The 20820-nt window shown below is 48.0% G+C and overlaps 2 protein-coding genes across 7 annotated transcripts in view; both read left to right on the forward strand.

The window, feature by feature from the left end:
- The first annotated feature begins 1270 nt into the window (after positions 1 to 1270).
- On the forward strand, positions 1271 to 14761 carry TNNI2 (troponin I2, fast skeletal type). 4 transcript variants are annotated; one of them, XM_043549145.1, is made up of 8 exons: positions 3749 to 5138; positions 6906 to 6935; positions 7110 to 7116; positions 10295 to 10336; positions 10869 to 10997; positions 12418 to 12507; positions 12836 to 13012; positions 14269 to 14761. In XM_043549145.1, exons 2-8 carry the CDS (start codon positions 6928 to 6930, stop codon positions 14365 to 14367), a joined length of 552 nt encoding a protein of 183 aa, XP_043405080.1. In that variant the 5' UTR covers positions 3749 to 5138; positions 6906 to 6927; the 3' UTR covers positions 14368 to 14761. The 4 variants fall into 4 exon arrangements, with proteins under 4 accessions (XP_043405079.1, XP_043405080.1, XP_037755555.1 ...); XM_043549144.1 differs by lacking the exon at positions 7110 to 7116 and having other exon boundaries at positions 1271 to 3862; XM_037899627.2 differs by having other exon boundaries at positions 3749 to 6935.
- A 3358-nt stretch (positions 14762 to 18119) lies between these two features.
- The window catches only part of LSP1 (lymphocyte specific protein 1), an 83065-nt gene continuing 80364 nt past the window's right edge, over positions 18120 to 20820 (forward strand). Inside the window, exon 1 of one of the 3 annotated variants that reach the window (XM_007062968.4) lies at positions 18120 to 18427. In XM_007062968.4, coding sequence (XP_007063030.2) covers positions 18348 to 18427 — 80 coding nt within the window. In that variant the 5' untranslated portion in view covers positions 18120 to 18347. The remainder of the gene's footprint in view (positions 18428 to 20820) is intronic. The other 2 variants (XM_043548222.1, XM_037899629.2) reach the window with 2 other exon arrangements.

Consider the following 20820-nt stretch of genomic DNA (forward strand, 5'->3'; position numbering starts at 1 on the left):
TTTCCTAACGCAGGGCCTACCTGAGCAGTGCGAGCTGCAGCAGCTATTTGAGGAGTGCCCCAATTATTGTTAGGCCTCAGAAAGGTGCGTTACCCCCCAGTGTCCAATTTGGCTATGAAACCAAACCTTACAATCTGCTCTCCGGGCTCCTGTGAAGGACCAGTCCCAGGGGAAGGAAATGAGGGGGTGGGGGGCGGGGCTGGGAGGAGAAAAAGGAAGTGAATCTCTGCTATGCTGCTGTTCTACCAGCAGATGGCAAAAAGGAGGCACCTTCCCAACCGCAATACATGCACTGTAAAAGCCAAGTTTGTCTTCACATCTTTTTTAATGTGTTCACTGGAGGGGAGTGCCATTTGCATGAAGTTTTAGTGTGATTGCTTTAAAAAGGGAAACTTGACTTGCAGTACTATTCAGCAATTGAGTTGTGCTTCTGTGTAGCAGAGAAGCTCTGAGAGCAGGGGCTATCTTTGTGACTTGTCTGCACAGAGTCTAGTTTACATGGGGCCCTTGATCTTCCTAGGTACTACCCTAATAGAAATAATAGCGCAAAGGAAAAGATTCCCCTCCCCCGCAAAGAAAGAACTTCCTGGCCAAGGTTATGAAAACAGGGATGTAATTTTACACACGTGCTTGCTCATGGAATGAGAGAGGCAGTACCAATAACACATCATAATGTACTTGTGGCACCTTAGGGACTAACCAATTTATTTGAGCATAAGCTTTCGTGAGCTACAGCTCGCTTCATCGGATGCATACTGTGGAAAGTATAGAAGATCTTTTTATACACACAAAGCATGAAAAAATGGGTGTTTACCACTACAAAAGATTTTCTCTCCCCCCCACCCCACTCTCCTGCTGGTAATAGCTTGGTAATAGTATGCATCCGATGAAGTGAGCTGTAGCTCACGAAAGCTTATGCTCAAATAAATTGGTTAGTCTCTAAGGTGCCACAAGTACTCCTTTTCTTTTTGCGAATACAGACTAACACGGCTGTTACTCTGAAACCTGACGTCATAGTGTGCATCTCCTTCCCCCCCATCAGCAAGAGGCTTCTGATGAGCTAAAAATCTTTCTATGTATTTCCAAGAGCCACAAGGTGGATTACAGCCATGGGGTCAGATCCTCAGGTGGTGTAAATTGGCATAGGTCCATTGACCAGCGGCGCTGCACTGGTTTACAACTGCTGATGGTCTAGTCCCTGATGTTACAGGGTGGTTCCTTCTCACCTCTATCCCACAAAAGGGTTGCTGCGGGGGGAGCCACTGGTTGCCATTGAAAATTTCACTTCTTGCAAGGGGAAAAACTCATTTGCTGCTAAGGTGAGAAATTGGCCCTTCACACTCTGGGCTTTCTGTTCTTCTGCTATTGTGCAGGCAACAGCGTCTGTGGCTGCTCTGATGCTAGAAGGTAGCAGAACAGGAAGTCTGCAGCAGTGAGCCTGCCGCTTGCTGCTAAAGACTTTTATTTATTTTAAAGATAATGCCGGAGCTGAATTTGTGTTGGCCTTGAAACACCAGTAGAGTTGGAGTGTGAGGGGGGAGCAGTGTCAGGTAGAGCAGGTACGGGAATGGGAATCTAGGACCCTGATTTCTAATTCTTACTTTGTGACCGTGGGCATGTCACTTCACCTCTGTGCATCTCCGTTTCCTCATCTGTAACATGAAGACTGACACCAGTCTTCCTTTTCAATGTGCCTTGTGATCGATGGGTGAGGAGTGCTAAGGAGCAGAATGAAATCCTGACATTGTAGTTGGGAAGAATATTGCTATTTACTTCACCGGGGCTAGTATTCTAATGCCTCTCCTCCCACCACTCTGTTTCCCACAGTGCAGTGGAGTTTTGCCATGCTCACACCCTCCCTTGGGCTGCTGGAGGAAGAAACTGTATCCGTTTTGCTGCCTACAGCAGACTACCTGAAAAAAAGACAGTAACAGGCCTGTCCATATTGTGTTGCCAAAAGCATGATCGTTTCTTCCGTGGTGGAAATTTGGGCAGTAACCTATCCTGCCACTCTCCGTGTGTGGATAGGTGTGTGGGTGGGTTACTAAAGAGATCTGCAAGAGGTAGCTCTTTGGGGCCTTTGAACGAACACACACACACACACACCACCCCCATTGTGAACGTGGATGAATTCAGCCAGCCACAAGCATGCTACTGAGATGAGCCCTCAGAACTACTAAACTAGCTTTATTTTCTTCGGTACACATTGGGATTATTCATTTTCTAAAACTGTAAAGCCTGGGTTTTATTTAACCCCCTCTTTGGTTTGCTTTTTAAAAATGCTTCTCATTGTGTTGAAGCATCATGTGCAGAAGGGCTGGAGGGCCTGTCCGTTTGGATCATGTGGCATTTGAAGTTGAAATGAACTTATGATCACATTGTGTGTTTGGGGACCACTGTTTCACATGCTACAATTGCAGGGGGCTGGGAAGGGGAGATGGTGGTAGGGAGTGAAGGCTTCTTAGGCCATATCTACTCGATAAACTATTGCCAACCCCTCAAGGCCACAACGGCTGCTGATAAAACCCACAGAGGTGCCATTGTCAGTACGGTCACAATGGAAAGTGAACGTTCAGGTTCAGAACTTCCTTCCCTTGCTCCCCTAAAGTTTTAAACAAGACCCGCTTATTGCCACTTCTGCTTCAGAGTGCTTGTGCGTGGCGCCACTCACTGGGCCAGCCGTGGTGAGTGTGGCCTGCCGGGGTGAGGGAAATGAGGAAGGAATTACTCTGTTGCATGTAAGTAGATGTTGGCGTATAGGGCAGTGGCAATGAATACTAGCACTGGTTTCCACAGGGGGTGGTGATTTTATCTGATAAAATAATGGATAATTTTGTGCCTATGGATAATAAAGGCACAAAAAAAACAGTTGCTTCTGGAGTTCCAAAGCCAGCTGGGTCTGTACACTGTTACCCGTGTACTGCAATGGTGCCTGCCGAAGTTATCACCAACTGGTGTGGGAAAGTGTCCCACCACGGAGGAAGAAATAAGGCAGCCGTCTCTAGAAGCCTTCAGGAGGGGATTGCAGAATACCTGCATGAAAGCTATATTAAGGTCTCTCAGGAAGATTCAAGGGACATCCCTATGTATGTAAACAAATTGCTCCGCATGGTCCCCCATGCCTACCTCTACACGGGAATGTAAAGCAGATAACTCTACCTCTCTCTGCTGTACTGCTACCTCTTCTAGTCTGAGTAAAGTAATGAAAAGCTGATAGCTGTGTCCTGTTAAGTGGGGGGTACTGTCAGTACATCCTTGTAATGGGGAATAAATTTACACACTTATCTGAGGTTCCTACCCCTGCAATGGGCTTATCTGTGCTTGACTGCCTGGACTGCGGTAGAGCCTCAAAACAGGTCCTGGCTCATGGCATAGGTGGAACCCCCCAGTTGCTGGTCCCCCATCCTCCTTTTTCTTCCTGCTCATCTTCACTGTTCATAGCAGGAGCCTCTGACTTGGGCTCCTCAGAGGTCTCCACAGTGGTGTGCGGGGCTGTGGTGGGGTCTCCGCCAAGGATGGCAAGCAGCTCTTTGTTAAAGTGTCAGGTCTGCGGCTTGGTGCTGGGTTGATTGTTGGCCTTCCTGACCTTCCTGGTATGCCTGTGCAGTTCTTCCTCTTCCACGCGGCACTGCTGCTGGTTCCTGTCGTACCCCTTCTCCTGCATCCCCCGCGCAATCTGCTCGTAGACGTCAACATGCCTATGGTTGGTTTGGAGCGGTGGCTCCACAGCCTCTTCTCCCCACCGGCCCAGAAGGTCCAATATCTCCTGTCTACGCCAGGCTGGCATGCGTCTGCAGCGTGTAGCTGTCGTGGTGCACACAACAATGGAGAGTTGCGAAGTGTGCTCAGCAATCAGGAAAAGGTATTTTAACAATTCACTGAGTTTTAAAGTGGGGCGGGGTGGGCTTCCGGTCTCCATGACCCCTGGGCAGCGGAGTCACAATTGTGACCAGAGTGGTCCGTGTTAGGAAGACCGTTCTAGTTGACATAGGTAACTCAGTGTCTACGCTCACACTGCATTGACCTCAGGACACCAGCCAGGGCTCAGCACTGCTTGAGGAGGTGGCGTTACTGTATTGCAATAACAGGGTCCTTACATCGGTGGGAGACAAATTTAAGTGTAGACACATGCACAGCTAGGTCAATGCAAGGTGGCTTGCATCAACCTAACTTTGTAATGTAGACCAGGCCTTACATCCCTAATTCACACTTAGGCCTGGCCTACACTTACAAATTAGATCAGCCTGGCTATGCTGCTCGGAGCTTAGAAAAATGTTGTGCCCTGAGTGCTGTGGTTAGATTGACCTAGCCCCTGGTGTAGACATGAGTAAGTCAATGGAAGAATTCTACTGGATTAACTACGTTGACGGAAATCCCCCTTCTGTTGATATAGGAAGGGTCTACACTATGGTGCTCTAGCCGTTGTAGGGTAGACATGGCCTCTGTTAAGGTAACAGCTGGTCCTAGACCTTTGCAGATGCGTGCCCTGCTACAAATAGTCCTGATCTGCCTGCCAGAGCCCTCTCTTGTCTGACTCTGATGTTAATGGGCCATGACCTTGAACCTTCCGTTAACCACCTTCCCCCACTCCTTGCTTGGAAAGTTTTGTCTGACCTCCACTCCTGGCCACCTGGGACACCTCGATGGGGTATTGAAACTGCTGAACCCCATGCGCAGGAGGGGGGTTAACCCCAACCTGAGTGAGCGTCCAAAGAGGGAATGTTCTTGCCTTTGAGCCATGCAAATGCTGTGCCTTTATCAATGCTGCTAATGACGAGTTCCTTCCTCTATGATCACTGCAATTCACCCCCAAGTTGCCCCCTCTCCTGCCACAAAGTTGTAAACCTCCATCTCCCTCCCCTATAGAAACTCCTTGAGTCACTGCAGCTTCTCTCTCCTCCAAGACGCCTTGAATGCTGGCTGGATCGACTGTTCCAGCCAAGGGAGGTGCTCTGTATTTCTGGACCCTTGCACATCATTGGTCTGAGGAGATCTCCATGCCCTTAAAGAGTAGGTGGCTTTTCTGCTGAGCCATCGGAGAAACCCATTTATACCTCCTCCCTGAGCCAGCTGCCTGTGGCTTGCCAGTTGATCCTGTCCTTCCACCAGTGCTGTCTGTTTTTCTCCTTGGGACTTAGGTGAGCCCTTTGCATGTCTCTTACTGACCCAGCTTGCTGTTACAGGAGTGAGGGGGAATGGAACTTGCTTTTTGAGATTGAGATAAGTGCTGGTGTGTCTGGACTTTTGCTGGCACAGCTGAGGAGGGAAAGCTTTAAAGCTCCAATTAACCTGACACCCCATCTCCAGTAGTTCAGTCAGCCTCAGCTTTCTCAGGTATGTCTGTTTGTATTTATTGATCACGTCTGAAATGGTCCCTCCTGTTCACTGCAGGTATGCCCTCAATATTTGATTCTATCACCCCCCCCCACCCCACCCCCCAGTCAATTGCTTTTGCTCACATAACTGAGTTAAAGGAAAAGCAAAGACCCACAATGCTTAAAACTGAGCTTGGATCTAGTTCCCAAGGCTATAGGGGCCAAATTATCAGCTGGTATAAATCAGCATAACTCCATCAGCTACCCTGATTTACCCCAGTTGATGATCAGGTGCTAGGGGTTTCTCCCACGCTGACTAGATCTGCAGAGTATGGAACCCTCTAGCTAGGTCTCCCAGTAGAGAGTTCTGATTTGCTGTCGATTTTTGCATGCCATGTGTTAAACAGACAAGTTAAGGCTACAGGGAGCAAATGCTCATATAGTTAGTCAAATAGAAGAGAATGTGAGGCTCTTCTTGTCTGGCTTCCTTTCCACTTGCCATTTAAGAGTCATTAAAAAGAGCAGGGAGAATTTTATTTAAAAATAACCTGCCTGGAGCTCCCACATTCCTCAGATGCCAAGTCTCCTGTCTGTATTGTTGCCTCTTGTGGTTGCCACTGCGTTGCCTTGACCTCCCTGACTCATGAGGGCTGGCACAGGGGAAGGCTGCAGCCCAAGGAGACAGCTGGAGCTCCTTGTGAGCTGCCCTGACCATTTTTAGAAGCACTTTCTCCCCAGTTATCTGATGGCCCCCACGCATTTTCCAGGATAAAGTTTCCTTGGGGAGATCAGCGTGGCTTTCTGCGCCTCCCCCTTGACCTTTCTCTCTTCCTTTGTCCAAATTAACTTCTTACATCCTTCTCCAGCCTTCCCAAATCTCCAAATAGCTGCATTCCGGGATTAGCAGGCACAATCTATGATGGATTATTTAGCAGCTTGGTACCCCATTGTGCTCAGAGCTGTACACAACCAATGAAAACATTGTGCCTTGACCACCCTATCTATGGCTCTTCTCTGGTCCCCATTAGTGCTGCACATCAGTCATGGATTTATCCCCACAGTGCCCTGGAGAGGTACAGAAGTGCTATTATTCCCGTTGTAAATATTGGGGAATTGAGGCCCAGAGGGATTGCGACTTGCCAAGGCCACTCAGGAAGCCTGTGATGAGGAAGGGACTTGGGTTCAATCCCCTGCTCTACAGTGCTTATAAAATAAGCATGTGATGAGTCACCAGGTAGCCCAACGTGTTCCCAGAGCATGCTTGATGCCTGGGTGATCAAAGAAGGTCGAAGCCGGGGAGGGGCGGGGGCTGCAGTGGTCCTATCACACCTTTTGCCATGGCTGTCATGTTCACTAAGCATTTTGTCCAATCCAAAAGACTCTGGATGCTGTAGTTTCCCTGGTTTTGGGTGAGAACATGATTGGCATCTCTCCATAACCTGCAGCCTACTTCTCTAGGAAACTGGATTTTGCAGAAGTTGGAAAACAAGCACAAACCATTTCCCCTTTCTGATGAAACTGTCCTTTTCTGATTAATCCAAGAAATTCACTTTGAACACAAATAATTGTTACATTTCTTTTTAATTGCAGGTTCTAAATCCACTAAACAAAGATGTCAGAGTAAGTTTCTGGTTTTGTCTCTAAGATGATGGCATTGGTTTGCTTTTTAGTCTTTAAAAAGAGTGCAAACTTTTTTTTCTAAATTCCTTCTCTTGTTTTTGGTTCTGATGCTAATCTCCTTCTTTTTTCTCTCCTTTTCTCCCTCCCTTTTTCTGTCTCTTTCTCCCTGAACAGTGAAGAAGTAAGTCTCTCTCTCTCTCTCTCTCTCTCTGGGATTTTTCTTTTAGTAATGTTGCATGGGGATAGTATCACATTTGGCTTTGTATTATCTTGTTAAAAAGACCAGCTCCTGGAAGGAAATGTGGATCTTCAAAACTCCCCTAACTTAATATGTGGACTAAAAGGGTTTAAAAGGACAAGTGCCCAGCAGCTGAAAGGCAGGAGATAGTATTTTGTAGGAGGTGTGTTTCTTGGCTGTAGTTTGCAGGCTGGATTTCCCCCAAGAGCATCCCTGCTTCCCAAGCTGATCACAACAAGATGGTGCTGTGGAAGATGTTCATGTACCTGCTGCCCCAGCTGAATGGAAGGTGTTCGTAGTCCATTAGCCACGTAGCTTCTACCACAACAGAGGCAATTATAGAGACAGGAATGGCCGCGGAGGTGCATCCTCTCTGGCTCAGGTAGCTGTGGCGCACGATGTTGATCCCTTTGCACCCACAAATCCTTGTCTAATCCCTTTTTGAAGGTGATTCTCTGTGACCTGACTCTGGCTGCCTGCTTAGAAACTCCTCTTGACTCCAGTCAGAACAGGATCAGGCCCTTGCAGCACTTTGTGTCATGCTGTGCCCAGCTCTCTGGCCAGCATGGGAATGGCTATGAAGGATTTTGAAGAGTCCCCTCAGCAGTGTAAGCCTGGATGGGGAGGGGCACATGTGGAATCCCCTCAGAAGAGTTCCTCCCTCCTTGTAGAATCTACCTGTTCCTTCTGCTGTGTCTGGCTTGTCTCTGACTCACTCTGGGTTAAATTCTACCCCTGTTTTTGTAGGCATATGTCATGCATAGGCCTTGAGCTGGAGTGGATTTAGCCCAGAGAGCTGTTACAGACTCAGTATCAGGATGAATTGCCCCATAGTAAAGTAGAGGAGTAGAAGCAATTCACTGCAAGGCTTGATGCTGGTTCTGTGAGCATCGTCCAGAATACCCTTAGCAAGCTGCTCAGTGTGTCGCCTCATGGTGGAACCTCACCCGATCTCCTAAGCGACACAGAATGGGGTCTGTAATTACTTGCATAGGGGAGAACTCCAAGGAAACCCCAAGCACTGCATGTTGGTGCTTTGATTCCCTTTTGCACCAATTCCACAACACAGGGGTAGGGGGACACTCGGGTGCTGCCGTTCAGATGACAGGTAAAACCTAGGTTCTGCTCACCCATCGGATCAAATCATGAGGTCCTTACCCAGTTTTTAGTCAGCCATTACTTAAGCTAACACCCACTGAAATCTAGTTTGAAGGAAATCCCCTGGCACTTCTTTTCAAAGTAAAAGTTTTAGCACCAACATCCTGGTCAAATTCCAGCTGAAGTCACCATAACTCACCTCTCTAATTCTCCCTCTGCACTTTCAGTTGTGTGTAGGGCGTTCTTCAGATGTTCTAAGCCACTGTGTGCAGCTAATCTGCTGCTGCATTCCACCTCAGAGGTGGCTGCCTTTCTGCCATGATGAAGTGATCTTTATATATTCCATAGCAGGCTCTGCACTCTTTCGGAATGAAAGGTGCAATTGAAATGTAAATATCTACTGAGCTGCTGTTTTTTATCCCCTTCCTCCCCCCGCCCTCCATAAAGCACAGAATGCTTCTTCCCCTCCCCCGCAAATGCATATCAAACGTGTGTATTTCCCCCACCCCAACCACACTCAGACGCACCCAATCTCCATGATGAAATGCTCAGGAAACAGCTGCAGTGCAGTGTGGGACAGAGGTTGTGGCTTTTGTAAATAGAATTGTTGCTGCTAGCCCATGTAGCCTGGAAACGAACAAAGTTTGGTGCTTTGTATCCATCTGAAATACATTTAAATTGCTCAGTGAGGATTTCTTTTTCATATTAATTTTAAAAAAAAGCCCAATGCAAGCTGCCTCCTATACTCCTGCAGCCCCACCCCCATGGGCAGCATTACCTGATTGCCCAAGTGCTTAATGGGGGAGGGATTCTCACTTTCCTCTGCAACATCAGGGTATTGGCCAATGCATGAAACTTGGACCTAGACTCTTGTCCTGTAGAGCAATTCCTTATTGTCACAATCCTCCCCGCCCAAATGATAGTCAGGTAACCGAGGTACTGTCACAAACAAGGGGTCGGGGTGTAGGTTCATGGCCAGCTCAGTGCACACAAGGCAATGGAGTGTATTGCTACGGAGTTGTTGATGGCCTTATTGCATGCCTGCCTCCTGCCTGGCAGCTCCCATGGCCCCCTTCGGCTTTGCTCTTTCTTCCTCATGGAGCAATGAATCTGGCTTCCCCACTCCCACAGCCCCAGTGCTTCTCTCACTCCCCTGCAGTGACAAAGCTGGCTATGTCCCACCCTTCCTTGCTGCAAGGGTGAGGCGGAGGCGGGGGGGGGAGGTAAGTCTGGCTTTTGTCCTTCCTCCTGCTGCTCTGCTTGTCCCCTTGAAGTGATGAATAAAGGTGCTTCCTTGCATGCACAGCCCCACTGCTGTGCTCATGCCCCTGTGATGAGGAATCCTCTCATCCCCCACAGCCCTGTCTCCCCAGTCAGCCTTAAAGCCATAAATAGAAAGATAATTAACTGCTAGCCGGGGATGAGTTGGAAAGTGGGATTAATTCTAACATGCTACCTCCTCCGCGCTTCTTTCCCCTGCATTCCATTCACTGGCCCTTTAGTACTATTGACTTTTTAACAGAGTCGCCATCTCTCATAATTTTGATAGAGTCTCACAATATTTGGTGTTCTTAAAGCCCCAGCTCCTGGAGGCCTGGGATTACAATCTCATCTTTCAGTTTTTAAAACACACACATTCCTAGCTCTCCTGGTTTCGGAGAAAAGCTAGAACTCTCATGATTTCTAAGCCAATCAGGATTTGAGGTTTGACTCATGTTTTTTCAATGCTTAGAGTTGGCAACACTGGGGTTAGCAGGGAAGATCTGTGTTGAGCTCTGCTGGCAGATATGGATTGCAGCAAACTGTCAGTGTCTTCTAGTTTGGGGATTAGTTGCCAAGGATTTGGCTGGGGGCTTGATGCCAGATCCCTTTGTGCTGTGGATGCAGTTCTTCTCTTGCTTCCCATTCTGGGCAGGCTCTGGGGAGGAATATAGATGCTAAAATTGTCATTAGAGTTATATGGGAAGGGGTGGGGAGGAAGCACGTGGTGACCTGCCTTGTCTGTCTTTCTTCCCACCTGTAGAAAAGGAAGAGGGCAATCACTGCCCGCCGGCAGCATCTGAAGGTACGTGCTAGTCCTGATATTGCATGATGTATGGGATTTGTCCACAACCATCCTACTGTCCATTCTTGAGCCAGCCAGTGCTCCTGCATCAGTCCCCTCATTGCACAAACCAGGAGCTCCCAAAATTGGCGCTCCCTCCTACCCCATTCCAGACAGTGCCTCCTGTTGGGACTGGAACAGCTGAGAGTTCCCCATCATTGGTGAATCCTCCTCCAGGCCAGCCAACGGCTGGGGTAGCCCGAAGCTTCCCAAATCACTGCTCCTACAACATTCCCTACGGCCAGGGTCTCTTGCTGGAAGAAGCTGGTCCTGGGAGTAGCTGTGAGCTCCCCACATCCAGCACTCCTATGCCATCTCCTACACGAAGCAACTCCTGTGGGCAACAAGTTGGACTGGAGTGCCCATGACCCCCCTGTGGTGAGCACTCCTTCAGTGATTCCTGCGGGGGTTGGAGTAGCTGGGAGCTCCCTCCCTCCCTGTCGCTGCTCACTCAGACAAGTAACTGGATTTATCTTATTTTTTCCCCCTCCAGAGTGTTATGCTCCAGATTGCTGCTACTCTCCTAGAGAAAGAAACAGCAGCTAAAGAAGCAGAAAAGGCCAATTACCTTGCCGAGCACTGTCCTCCTTTGTCACTCCCGCACTCCATGCAGGAGTTGCAGGTAACAGCTTTGTCTCTTCCATCTTCTCCCATGCAAGAGCAGAAAAGTTCGGGGTTCTGCCTTACCCCACGTATATAGCTCTTCCAACTCAACCCAACACACTGCCCATTTCCTTATATTGGTGCTTCTCAACTTTTTCAGTCCCATGAAACCCTTGCGACTGAGCAGGGACGTGCCTCCTGTTTGGGAATTTAGGAAAGGCAGGTGGTTGTGACCCCTGTCATCTCCTCATACGCCCCCTGGTGGTAATGACTCACAATTTGAGCACCCATGTTCTACATCTTCTGCTCCACTTCTGGCATAGTAGCTAGTGCGAGGTGAAGTCCTGGCTCTACAGTGCATTTGAGGTGTTCTCTCCCCCACAAAGTAGAGATGAAAACTTGTGGGTCCAGACATGGATTCTGGCTTTTTAAAAATTTCTGAAGTAGGCTGGTCAACTCTGAATGTACCACTCAAAACGTTGGAGAGGGAAGCTTGCTCAGCTGTTTCCATATGTCCAATAGTTTTGATCATGAACTCAGAGATGAGGTATCAAGTTGATTTTGTTTGGGACCTTTCAACTTACAGTCATACTAGGTTGCATTTATACAACAGATCCTCCTGCCCAAGGCAATCTTTCTTTAAGGTGGAGGAGAAAGGAGTCCTCCAGGTTCCCCCAAAGACTCCATGTTAGGACAACTCATCGTTCCCACGTGAGGGGCACAGGGGAATTCTCTTGGCTTGCTTGAGCGCATTCTATGCTACTCAGTTAAATGCACTACTTTCCCTAGGGGGTGGGCACCAGACATTTCACGCGCTACTGTATTTGGATCTTTGACTGGAAATCAATTACAGTTGAGGAAGTTTAAATGCAAAAGCCTCATGCAAAGCCACATGGAGCAATATTTGGACTAGTTTCTGAGCTGCACTAGAGCGGAGCTTAGCCAGCTGAGCTGGGGGAGGCAAAAATGGCTTGAAAGCCTCTTTTCTGTGTCTCCTGCACCTGCCCCCTTGGTGGAAGTGCGGCCCTGAGAAGCAGCCTAGAGCTGCCAAGGGGTCATTCCAGCAGCAACACTCTGACCACACCTGCTTGCATCAGTCATGCTCCTGACATGCCTACTGCCCTGGGGCCAGTGGGCAGAGGAGGGGCTGGCTATAGAGGCCATTTGCAACCTGGGAATTCCCTTGTGCCAGGGGAACCCCCCAACCTATGGGTAAGCCAACTTGTCAATTGCCTTAAGTTGCGGGAGCCTTAGAAAGCAGGTGGAACAGAGAGACCAGGAACTGGTTCAGGTGCATCCCAGGTGGCCCGTCCCAAGTACAGAGATTCGGAGCTGCACCTGAGCTGGGCTCTTCCAGAACTGGAGGAAGTGGTGGAAAGGGTAGGTGATGTGAGTCACATGCTTTCCAATGGTCCACATCCTTTTCTCTTTCTCTGCAGGAGCTATGCAAAAAGCTTCATGCGAAGATAGAGGTGGTGGATGAGGAAAGATATGACACTGAGGCTAAATTACAGAAAACCACGAAAGAGGTAACCTTCCCTGGCACGCCCATCTCTACTGATGTGGAGATCAATGGAGTGTGCCCAGCCCCATGCTTTGTCCCACTCCACAGCATGTATCTGCCTCCTATGCTCCTGCTACACCGTCCCTGTACCTGCCTGCTCTCCCGAATGCCCCTGTCTTCTGTGTTTGCCTGAGCTTTGACAAACTAATCCTTTGCCTTCATAGATGGCGTTTCCTTCCTATCACATTCTGCTATATGCACTTGTGTGTGCGCCAGTCCATTCGTCCTCTGCTGTGGGTCCATCTCACCACATCATTTCCCTCTCTCTCTCCGTCTCCTCTTTCTTTTTGTAGCTTGAAGACTTGAGCCAGAAACTGTTTGACCTGAGGGGCAAGTTCAAGAGGCCACCCCTGCGTAGGGTCCGCATGTCTGCTGACGCTATGCTGCGTGCCCTGCTGGGCTCCAAACACAAGGTCTGCATGGACCTTCGAGCTAACCTGAAGCAGGTCAAGAAGGAAGACACTGAGAAGGTACCACACAACTTCCCCTATTGTAATAGGATCCAGGCATTATAGGCTGGAAATCAGACTTCCCTGTGTACTGGTGTGACAGCCACATCTTGGCCAACGCACTGGGAACTAAACTGGGGACCCTCAGAGCTAAAAGCATGAGCTATAACAGCTTAAACTAAAGAGCTTGGCTCCCCACTGCAGCCGTAGTAGACTCTCCTCCTTGTGGGTTGGGCGCACAGGGGACCTGTAACACACACGCAGACCAGTTGGCCCATCTACCTCTGGACCAAAGACCCTGGCTACTCAGAAAAGGCTGCGGTCTCCCAATCATTGGCCTTATTGTTTGCACTTGGCATTGGGCTGCTCTAGCCTTTTCTAACATCCTGAGAGTGGTCCTGTCTCTGCCACATGGTCATTTCCCTATTTCCTCCTATCTCTAAATCCTCCCAGCTGTCATGAGGATGTACACATGGCCGTGACCCAAAGCCACGCAGTGGGAGACGGTTTGGGATTCTCTCACTGCCATACATTTTTACTACCAAATGGTAAAACTCTGTATTTTAGTGGCCTCCCCATCTGTAGACGGATTAAGAGCAAACTATTTTACTTTGCCCATTCGTGGTTGGTATGTAGGGGAGGATATTCCACTCCAGTTACAGATTAGGTGACATTAGCAAGAATGTCATAGTGAGCAGATCTGCAAAATTCCAATTTAGATCATCCAGATGCTCTCTCCTGGCCCAGCTGTCTATGATTTTATGATGTATCTCTACAGTCCTGATCAACTTCCAGTTCGGGGTAATATCCTCCTAACCTAAATTCCTCTTATTAGATAAACTCTTCTTCACTTCCTGTCCCAAACTGTTGTGCCGAGTTGCTCTGCTCTCTTAAAGAAGTTGCCTCATTCCACATCAGAGGGGGCTGCATTTCAACAGTGGGTGAAACAATCTCTGTGTGGATGGTTTGGAAAGCACTGTGGGATGAAAGGCATTAGGAGTGCATTTCACCCCAAACTAAGGACCAGCACAAGGCCTAGACATCACTTAAATCCCAATCAAGTCCTTCAAAATATGGTTTGTGGGGCATAAGCTTTGAGCCAGTCCTCTGCATGGGGGTGAATCTCACCCCTTAGGGATATTAGGTTTGCTAACTGGAATCCCAGGTGGTATCTGTGCTACATAGGGATGGATGTTCGCTAAAGAATACAAGGATGGGCGTGAATACCACCCAGCATTGTCAGTACTTCCATTTTTTTTTTTCCCTAATGCCAACAGGAGAAGGATCTGCGTGACGTGGGTGACTGGAGGAAGAACATCGAGGAGAAGTCTGGCATGGAGGGCAGGAAGAAGATGTTTGAGACTAGTGAATCCTAAATCCCATGCAGCTGTTCACTGTAATCCTGGTATTTCCTAGTCAATTTCCAAATGTTTCCTCCTCCATCCCTCCTGCCACCTATTTTTCAAACCAGCTCTCTAGCAGCGTTGTTTAGGGCTAAACTTCCTGAGCCCAGGGTCACATTTCACAAAGCAATCCAAGACACAAGACCTACTTTCAGCCCCACTCCCTACTGTTGCTATAGAGACAACTATCTTAAATCATGTAATGTCTTAACTACATTTTGAAACAATGCTAGTGGCATGAACTGAAATCAAATGCAGTTTAACCCTGTAATTTTTTAGGATCTGGTGTTTCAAAGGCATCTTAACTGTGTAAATAAAGCTTTGAAAGTATGGTTGAAATTTTAGCCTTGGAGACCAAGGCATAAATATACTTTGTGTCACATGACCACTTATTTCCTGCTGTGGGAGGGGCTATTAAATACCCCTATAGAGATTGCAGATGTTCAAACTGCATGAATTATGGCCTTGCCAATTACTGTGTCCCTATTGGCTAGTAAGAGTCTTGCTGGAGTGCCAAAACCAGAACTTAGAAGCCCTGATAGGCTAACTAATGAGGCAATGCAGTCTAATAGCTAGCACACTGGACTAGGACTTGAGAGACCTAGGTTCTATTCCCAGCTCTGCTACTGGCCTACTTAGGCAAGTCACTTCATCTCTGTGCCTCAGTTTTCCCATTTGTAAAATGGGGCTAAGATTATCTTCTCCTTTGTAAAATGCATTGACATTTACAGATGAAAAGTGCTGAACAAGAGAGAGGTCAAAGTCAATGGAGTTACTCTGGATTTACAGAGGTGTAACTGAGATCAGAGTCTGGCCCACAGGCTGTCATCTGCTTTAAACAGTGGGGGCTATTATCAGAAAATTCACCTGTAAAAATGGCACCTTTTTATCTCTTGGAGCTGCTCCCATGCCTTAGGGCCAAGGTTAGAGAACTCATTCTACTCTCAACTGCTGTTGACAGGTGAAGTGAGAACTGCAGTTTCATTGTTTTATCCATCCAGGACAAGTGTCTCACTGTATTCTGATTCCAGACTCTCTCTTGTGGCTGAGGGTGTTCAAAGCAGAAAGAACCCCAGGTTGATCTTCACCAGATTAAGTCTTCAATGGCAGGAGCTAGGAGCTCTTGTAACCTTAGCAAATAGCTGTGGGAGCCAACGAAAGAATAAATATGAAACATCAGGAGCCCACTTATTTTCTTCTTCCCTATCGCTTTTTGGATCATAATTACCTTTTCAGACTAGAGCTGTAATGAGATTATCACTCTGTATCGCACTAGGCTATGCCAAAAGTTGATGGTAGCGATGGAGACCGTCTTCCCTCCTAAGCATCTTTCCTTTGATCTATCATATCTTGATAGCATCCTGATGAATCATTAGTAATTAATAAGTACCCGTTCATGTGTCCGCCCCCGTAAGATGCCATGACAGAATGGATAAGGCAAGGGAGGGCACATTCCTAGTATACTTATCTATAGGATAAGATGGATAATAGGTTTCTTGTTGGGCTGGTTCACATCTATCTGCAAGCTCTGCTTATCTAAAACCAGAAATCTCTTCTCAGCAGGCAAGCCCCCATTGAAGTCAGTGGCAAAACTTCCACTCACTTCAATGGGAGGAGAATGGGCCCAGTATGGGTGTTTGGTAGAGCTCAATTAAAACTAAGCTGCCACCCAGAGCAAAGATGGGGAGATAAACACGCCAGCAAAACCCCTTCAGCAATGGGAGACGCCTAGAGACTGTGGACAGGATGGGGGTCCCTTTGCATAGGCACTGTATAGCCATAGAGGGAACCCCCTTTGCCTCCCCACCACCTAGCCAGGCCTACTGGGGAAAGCGCCTTGGCGACTGCTGTGCTTTTTGAGCTGCTTCGGGGTTGCAGGAGAAGATGCTTGTTGCATGAGCAGGTTGAGAAAGAGTGCAGGGGATTAATGCAGTGAGAGAGGCCACAGGAAAGAAATGGGCGCTGTGTGCTCTACTACCAGCCGCTGGTGCCTCTCAGGTTCTCTTGTTTCCTCTTCTTCCACAAGAAGAGAGGCAAAACCCTGCATGTCTCAATCCAGAAATCTGTTTCCCGTTTTTCCCCTCCCAGAGGTTGTACTCAGAGCCCATATATAGCCGAGCCAGGTGAAATGTCCCACTCCCACTGCTGGAAGCAGCCTGGTTTCTGCTCCGAGAAGATGTTTGGGAAGCAGGGAAATCCAAACACCAGCTGGCTTCTCTCCCTCCTTTCCTCCTCACTTTGAGCCCTGCAACCTCTTTTACTATCACTGCTGTAGGGGGAATGAGGTGAGTTCTAGCCACTTCCCTGTCCCACTCCTTTGTGGGTTCGATGGCTCCCTCTCTGGCTGTGCAAGGAGCACAAGCGAAACCAGTCCTCCGTCTTCTGTTAGCTTCAGCTAAGGGCAGTTACCCCTCTCCAAACCCCCTATATCTCCTGGGAGAGGGCAGGGAGTTCTCCCACCACAGAAACTCTGCACTGTGTTTCAGGGCATATGGCACCCCATAAACCCAAGCTCGAGAGTTGGGAAACTTTCAGGGTGCCCTTAGTGGCTGGGGAACAATGCAGGGGGCTCTACTTGCTAGCCCTTCCGCTCAGCTGCTCTCCTGGACAGCAGGTGATCAAATCGTATCTTCCCCCCATCAACAAAAGATGTAAGATGAAGGACTGGCCACCCAGGACTCCTGAAGAGGGCCCCCAAGATGGGGAAGAGACAACCAGGCCTTGCTATGGTCAGCAAGATAAGTAGGAGGTGGGTACCAGGCCTGATAGCGGAGAGGCAGGGTGGTTTTTGGCAAGACATATTCTACTGGAGATTTGAATTTGAACTTCTGTGTAATAGGAAGGGGCTGTTGCCACTTCCCCTGTACTCCACCGCACATTTTTTTTCTTAAGCAATTCTGCAATCTGAGCCTTGCTGACTGAGCACAGCACACCCTTGTGCAATTGCATCTCCACATAGCAGCTCTGTTGGTTGTATTTCAATTGGGCACAGAAATCTGATTCAAGTGTTTCTTTTTCTTGGTGGCTCTCCCACACTCAGGACAGAGAACATATCCAGTTCATGTCTTTTCCTGGCCAACACGTACACAACAGAGGAGCTCCCTTACCCACGCCAGCCTCAGCTCTGTTGGCAAAAAGATTTGTTACCTGTGACTGTCACAGGAACGTCCGAAAGTGAACTTTTGAGCCTAGGTGGACTGGATCACTCAGCTGCTTCTGAACATTGTCTGGTTTTGCCTTCAAGAATCCCTTGCCCTTGTGCGAGTGCCTGAAAGTATTTATGTGGGCACCAGCATGCACAAGAAAATCCACCAAGCACTACAGCCTGGCTAGACTGGGGAAAAGGGGGCTGCACAATGTTGCAAGGCCCACCCGGGAAAACCCCTAGCAGAACACCCTTGGGCAAAGGGAGCTTCTGGGCTGGGCCAGAAGTGGGCCTGTGTGTGTGTGTTGGAGATGATAGTGGCAGTGTCTGGGACAGTCTTGCACTCTGACAAAGGGATGCTTCAGTGGCTTTGTGGCCAAGGTGTTGTGGCCCGGACAGAACCAATCCTTGGCAGGTGGATGTTATCGAATGTTGCCATTTAAAGATGCAGCCATTTAGTAGTTTAGTACCCACTACACCATGTGTGGCTATGGTCTGTCTCTCAGACATCTTTCTATTTTAACAGGCCCTCCGAGTGGCTGTTGCCGCATGCTTCCACTGCAGCTCGGGTTAGTACTTCCTGATTTTTAGGCAGTAGATTGAAACAAAACCTTAAATATAACCTGAAAGTAAAAACTCCCAACCCCCCCTCAAAACTCAGAGGCTTCCGGCATTATTTGTGCTGGGTTAGAGGACAGGAAGGGTGGTATGAAAGTGAACACACGCACGCGCGCACACACATACTGTACTCTTACAGAGCTCTTTGCAGAGCCCGTCGATTTGACAAGGTTGTTAGCAAGGAAATAAAATGTCAGACTCTGAGGAGTGCCATGGAGACCCCGAGAGCAAGAATCAGGAGGGGGAAGACCCCCCGACCGACACTGAAAGGTAAGGCCCTTGGGAGTAGCTGAAATTTACCTCATGGTTTGGTTTGTAATTCTGACGGGGCTACAGGTTAGCCAGAGAACTTGAAGGTAGAAGCAAAACAAGGGGCTGAATGAGCCCACAATGAACTTGAGCTAAGAGTCCTTGCAGTTGGCAGTGCATGCACAAGGAAAAGGAAACGCAAAAAGGGACCAGCCATTGGAAGCTCTAGAAAGTTCTTGACTAGGCTCACTAGCTCGCTCATGGATACAGAGCTGCAAGACAATCAGACTCTTTGCCTTTCCCGCCTCTTTTGGACTTCAGAGTCCCCGCTCGGGACAAACTAGAGATTGCAGCTCAGGCCAAACTTGGCACTGCTAGACTGAAGCTCCTTGGGTGTTTGGATCTGAGGTTTTGATTCATTGTGGAGCCATGAAGATCAGATGCCCCTGTTCTGTAGGATGCGCACATGTCCAGCGTGCAAGGGAATGGAGGGATTTTATTCTCTGTGCTATTCTATTGTCCATTCCTCCATCTCCCTGTAGCAACTGTTTTGGGGCACTGGGGAATGACTCCCATTTAGACTCTGGGTGAGGGGGACTTATATAGTCCACTTCATCTTTCTCCCCAAAGCATTTTGACTCCATGTTCAGGCTGTCCATAAATCTGGTCTGGAGGGCACCTACTGAGCTAGAGCTGTGTGTGAAGGTTATAATGAAGTGTGTCCTTCTTTGCGGGAGAGTTTCATGGAAGAAGACCAGGGCAGAGAAAAAAAGTCCCTTTTGCGACTCTGCACTTTGGAAAAAAGCTCTGCCATTTTTGCCGCAGCTATCACAATATTTGTAGATGGATGAGAAACTGGATGTTAATACATTGAAAATACAAGTGAGGCACTGGATGGGAGTTGCTGCAGTCTTGATTTCTTTCCCTATATATCATATTTCTCTGGCTGAATTAGACTGGAAGCCTCTCAGAGCAGGGGTGTTGTATTTTGTGTGTTTGAACAGCTCCCTGTTCACTTACATCATCCCCGAAATAACAGCAACCAGATAATGACACCTCCCTGGTTGGTTTGTCACCAGGGACTGAAACTTGGACTGTTAGCTCCAAGGCACAGACCATCTACCATTTAGGTTAAAAGAGTAAGTCCATTAGCTGGGAGCAGTAGCAGTTGGCTTTTGTCTGTGAATTGGCTACTAGAAAAGGACAAAGACACGCTTAGCCAGTGTGCTATCTAGACTTGGGCTCATCTAGATCTGGGTTCAAATTTTGAGCATCTATAAAGTTTGGGGGTTTGGCTCTGGCCTCTCCAAAAATAAAACGAACAATATTATTCACCAAATCATATCCAACGCGTGTTCAAAATATATAACACTTCCCCACAAAACACAGAATGTCTTATGTAAGTCGATAAAAGAAAATCTCTGTTTGGAGCTCCTCAATACTTTTGGAGTAATGGGGATCAGGAGGAGAAGGATTCATGTTCAATGCATGCTTTGCAGTATCCAGTAACAAAAGGGTTAATTGTCTCACAGGGAATAGACATGGACACACTAAAGCTCTTGAGGGTTTCAGTCCTGCTATAAGTTTGGGGAGCCTTGGAACAGACAAATAGTGATATATTGTTGCAACAAATATTCTAGTTGGCACCTGTATGTAATTAGTCAGGCATTGGCACAGCCCTGGCATAGTGCAGCTTTTCCACTCATTCCTCTGCCTGCCATGTTTGTGTGTGCAGATATGTCTTTTTTGGTGGGGACAGCTCTGCACAGGCTTCTAATCAGACTGCAGTAATGTTGGGACAGTATTCTATGTGTTGGGGGGTTCCCCTCTAGGTTGCTGACCGAGACTTTGAAACAACCAAAGAAAAAGCTGCCTGCAGAGACTGCTCTCCAAGTTGCATGCTGGGGGCCAGGGCATGTTTTTGGCAGCACAGGCATTGCTGGTGGGATGCTCGTGCAGTGCCAATGTGATCAGTCTCTCCACTGAGTCTCAGAATCTGGGGTTAAGGAACGCCTTTATGACTGGGAGTATAGCAGCAAGAATGCTTTTCTGTGGTATGTCAGCCCTTGTGCTCCCAGGCAGGAACAGAGGGGGCAGAGATCACAAATATTAGAAACTAGTGCAGGTTGAAACTTTTCAAATTTTGAAACTTGGACCAAAAAAATGGAGGGAAAATACAGATGAAATTGTTGTGATTCCCTCCATCCCTGGTCAAATTTGGAAATTGTCACGAATTTTTAAATTTAAAAATTTGTTGGGGGAAGAAAAGTGTGTGTGTGTGGAATTTTGTTTTTAAAATTGATAACCACTTTCCCTCCCAAACCTCTGAATAGGTCCAGTTCTAGGTTTATTTCAGTTCTAGTTTAACCTGCAGTTGTTTCACTATCCCCACTCCCCCAGGTGAGCAACCTCTC

The sequence above is a fragment of the Chelonia mydas genome, chromosome 6 (genome assembly GCF_015237465.2).
Source record: "Chelonia mydas isolate rCheMyd1 chromosome 6, rCheMyd1.pri.v2, whole genome shotgun sequence".
Lineage (NCBI taxonomy): Eukaryota > Metazoa > Chordata > Testudines > Cheloniidae > Chelonia > Chelonia mydas.

Excerpts from the sequence above, each read along its gene's own strand:
- TNNI2 (XM_043549144.1), top strand. The coding sequence starts at position 3,596 with ATGCCTGTGCAGTTCTTCCTCTTCCACGCGGCACTGCTGCTGGTTCCT. Across the intron at positions 6,936-10,294 it reads CACTAAACAAAGATGTCAGA|AAAAGGAAGAGGGCAATCAC; the intron begins GTAAGTTTCTGG and ends TCCCACCTGTAG. Across the intron at positions 10,998-12,417 it reads ACTCCATGCAGGAGTTGCAG|GAGCTATGCAAAAAGCTTCA; the intron begins GTAACAGCTTTG and ends CTTTCTCTGCAG.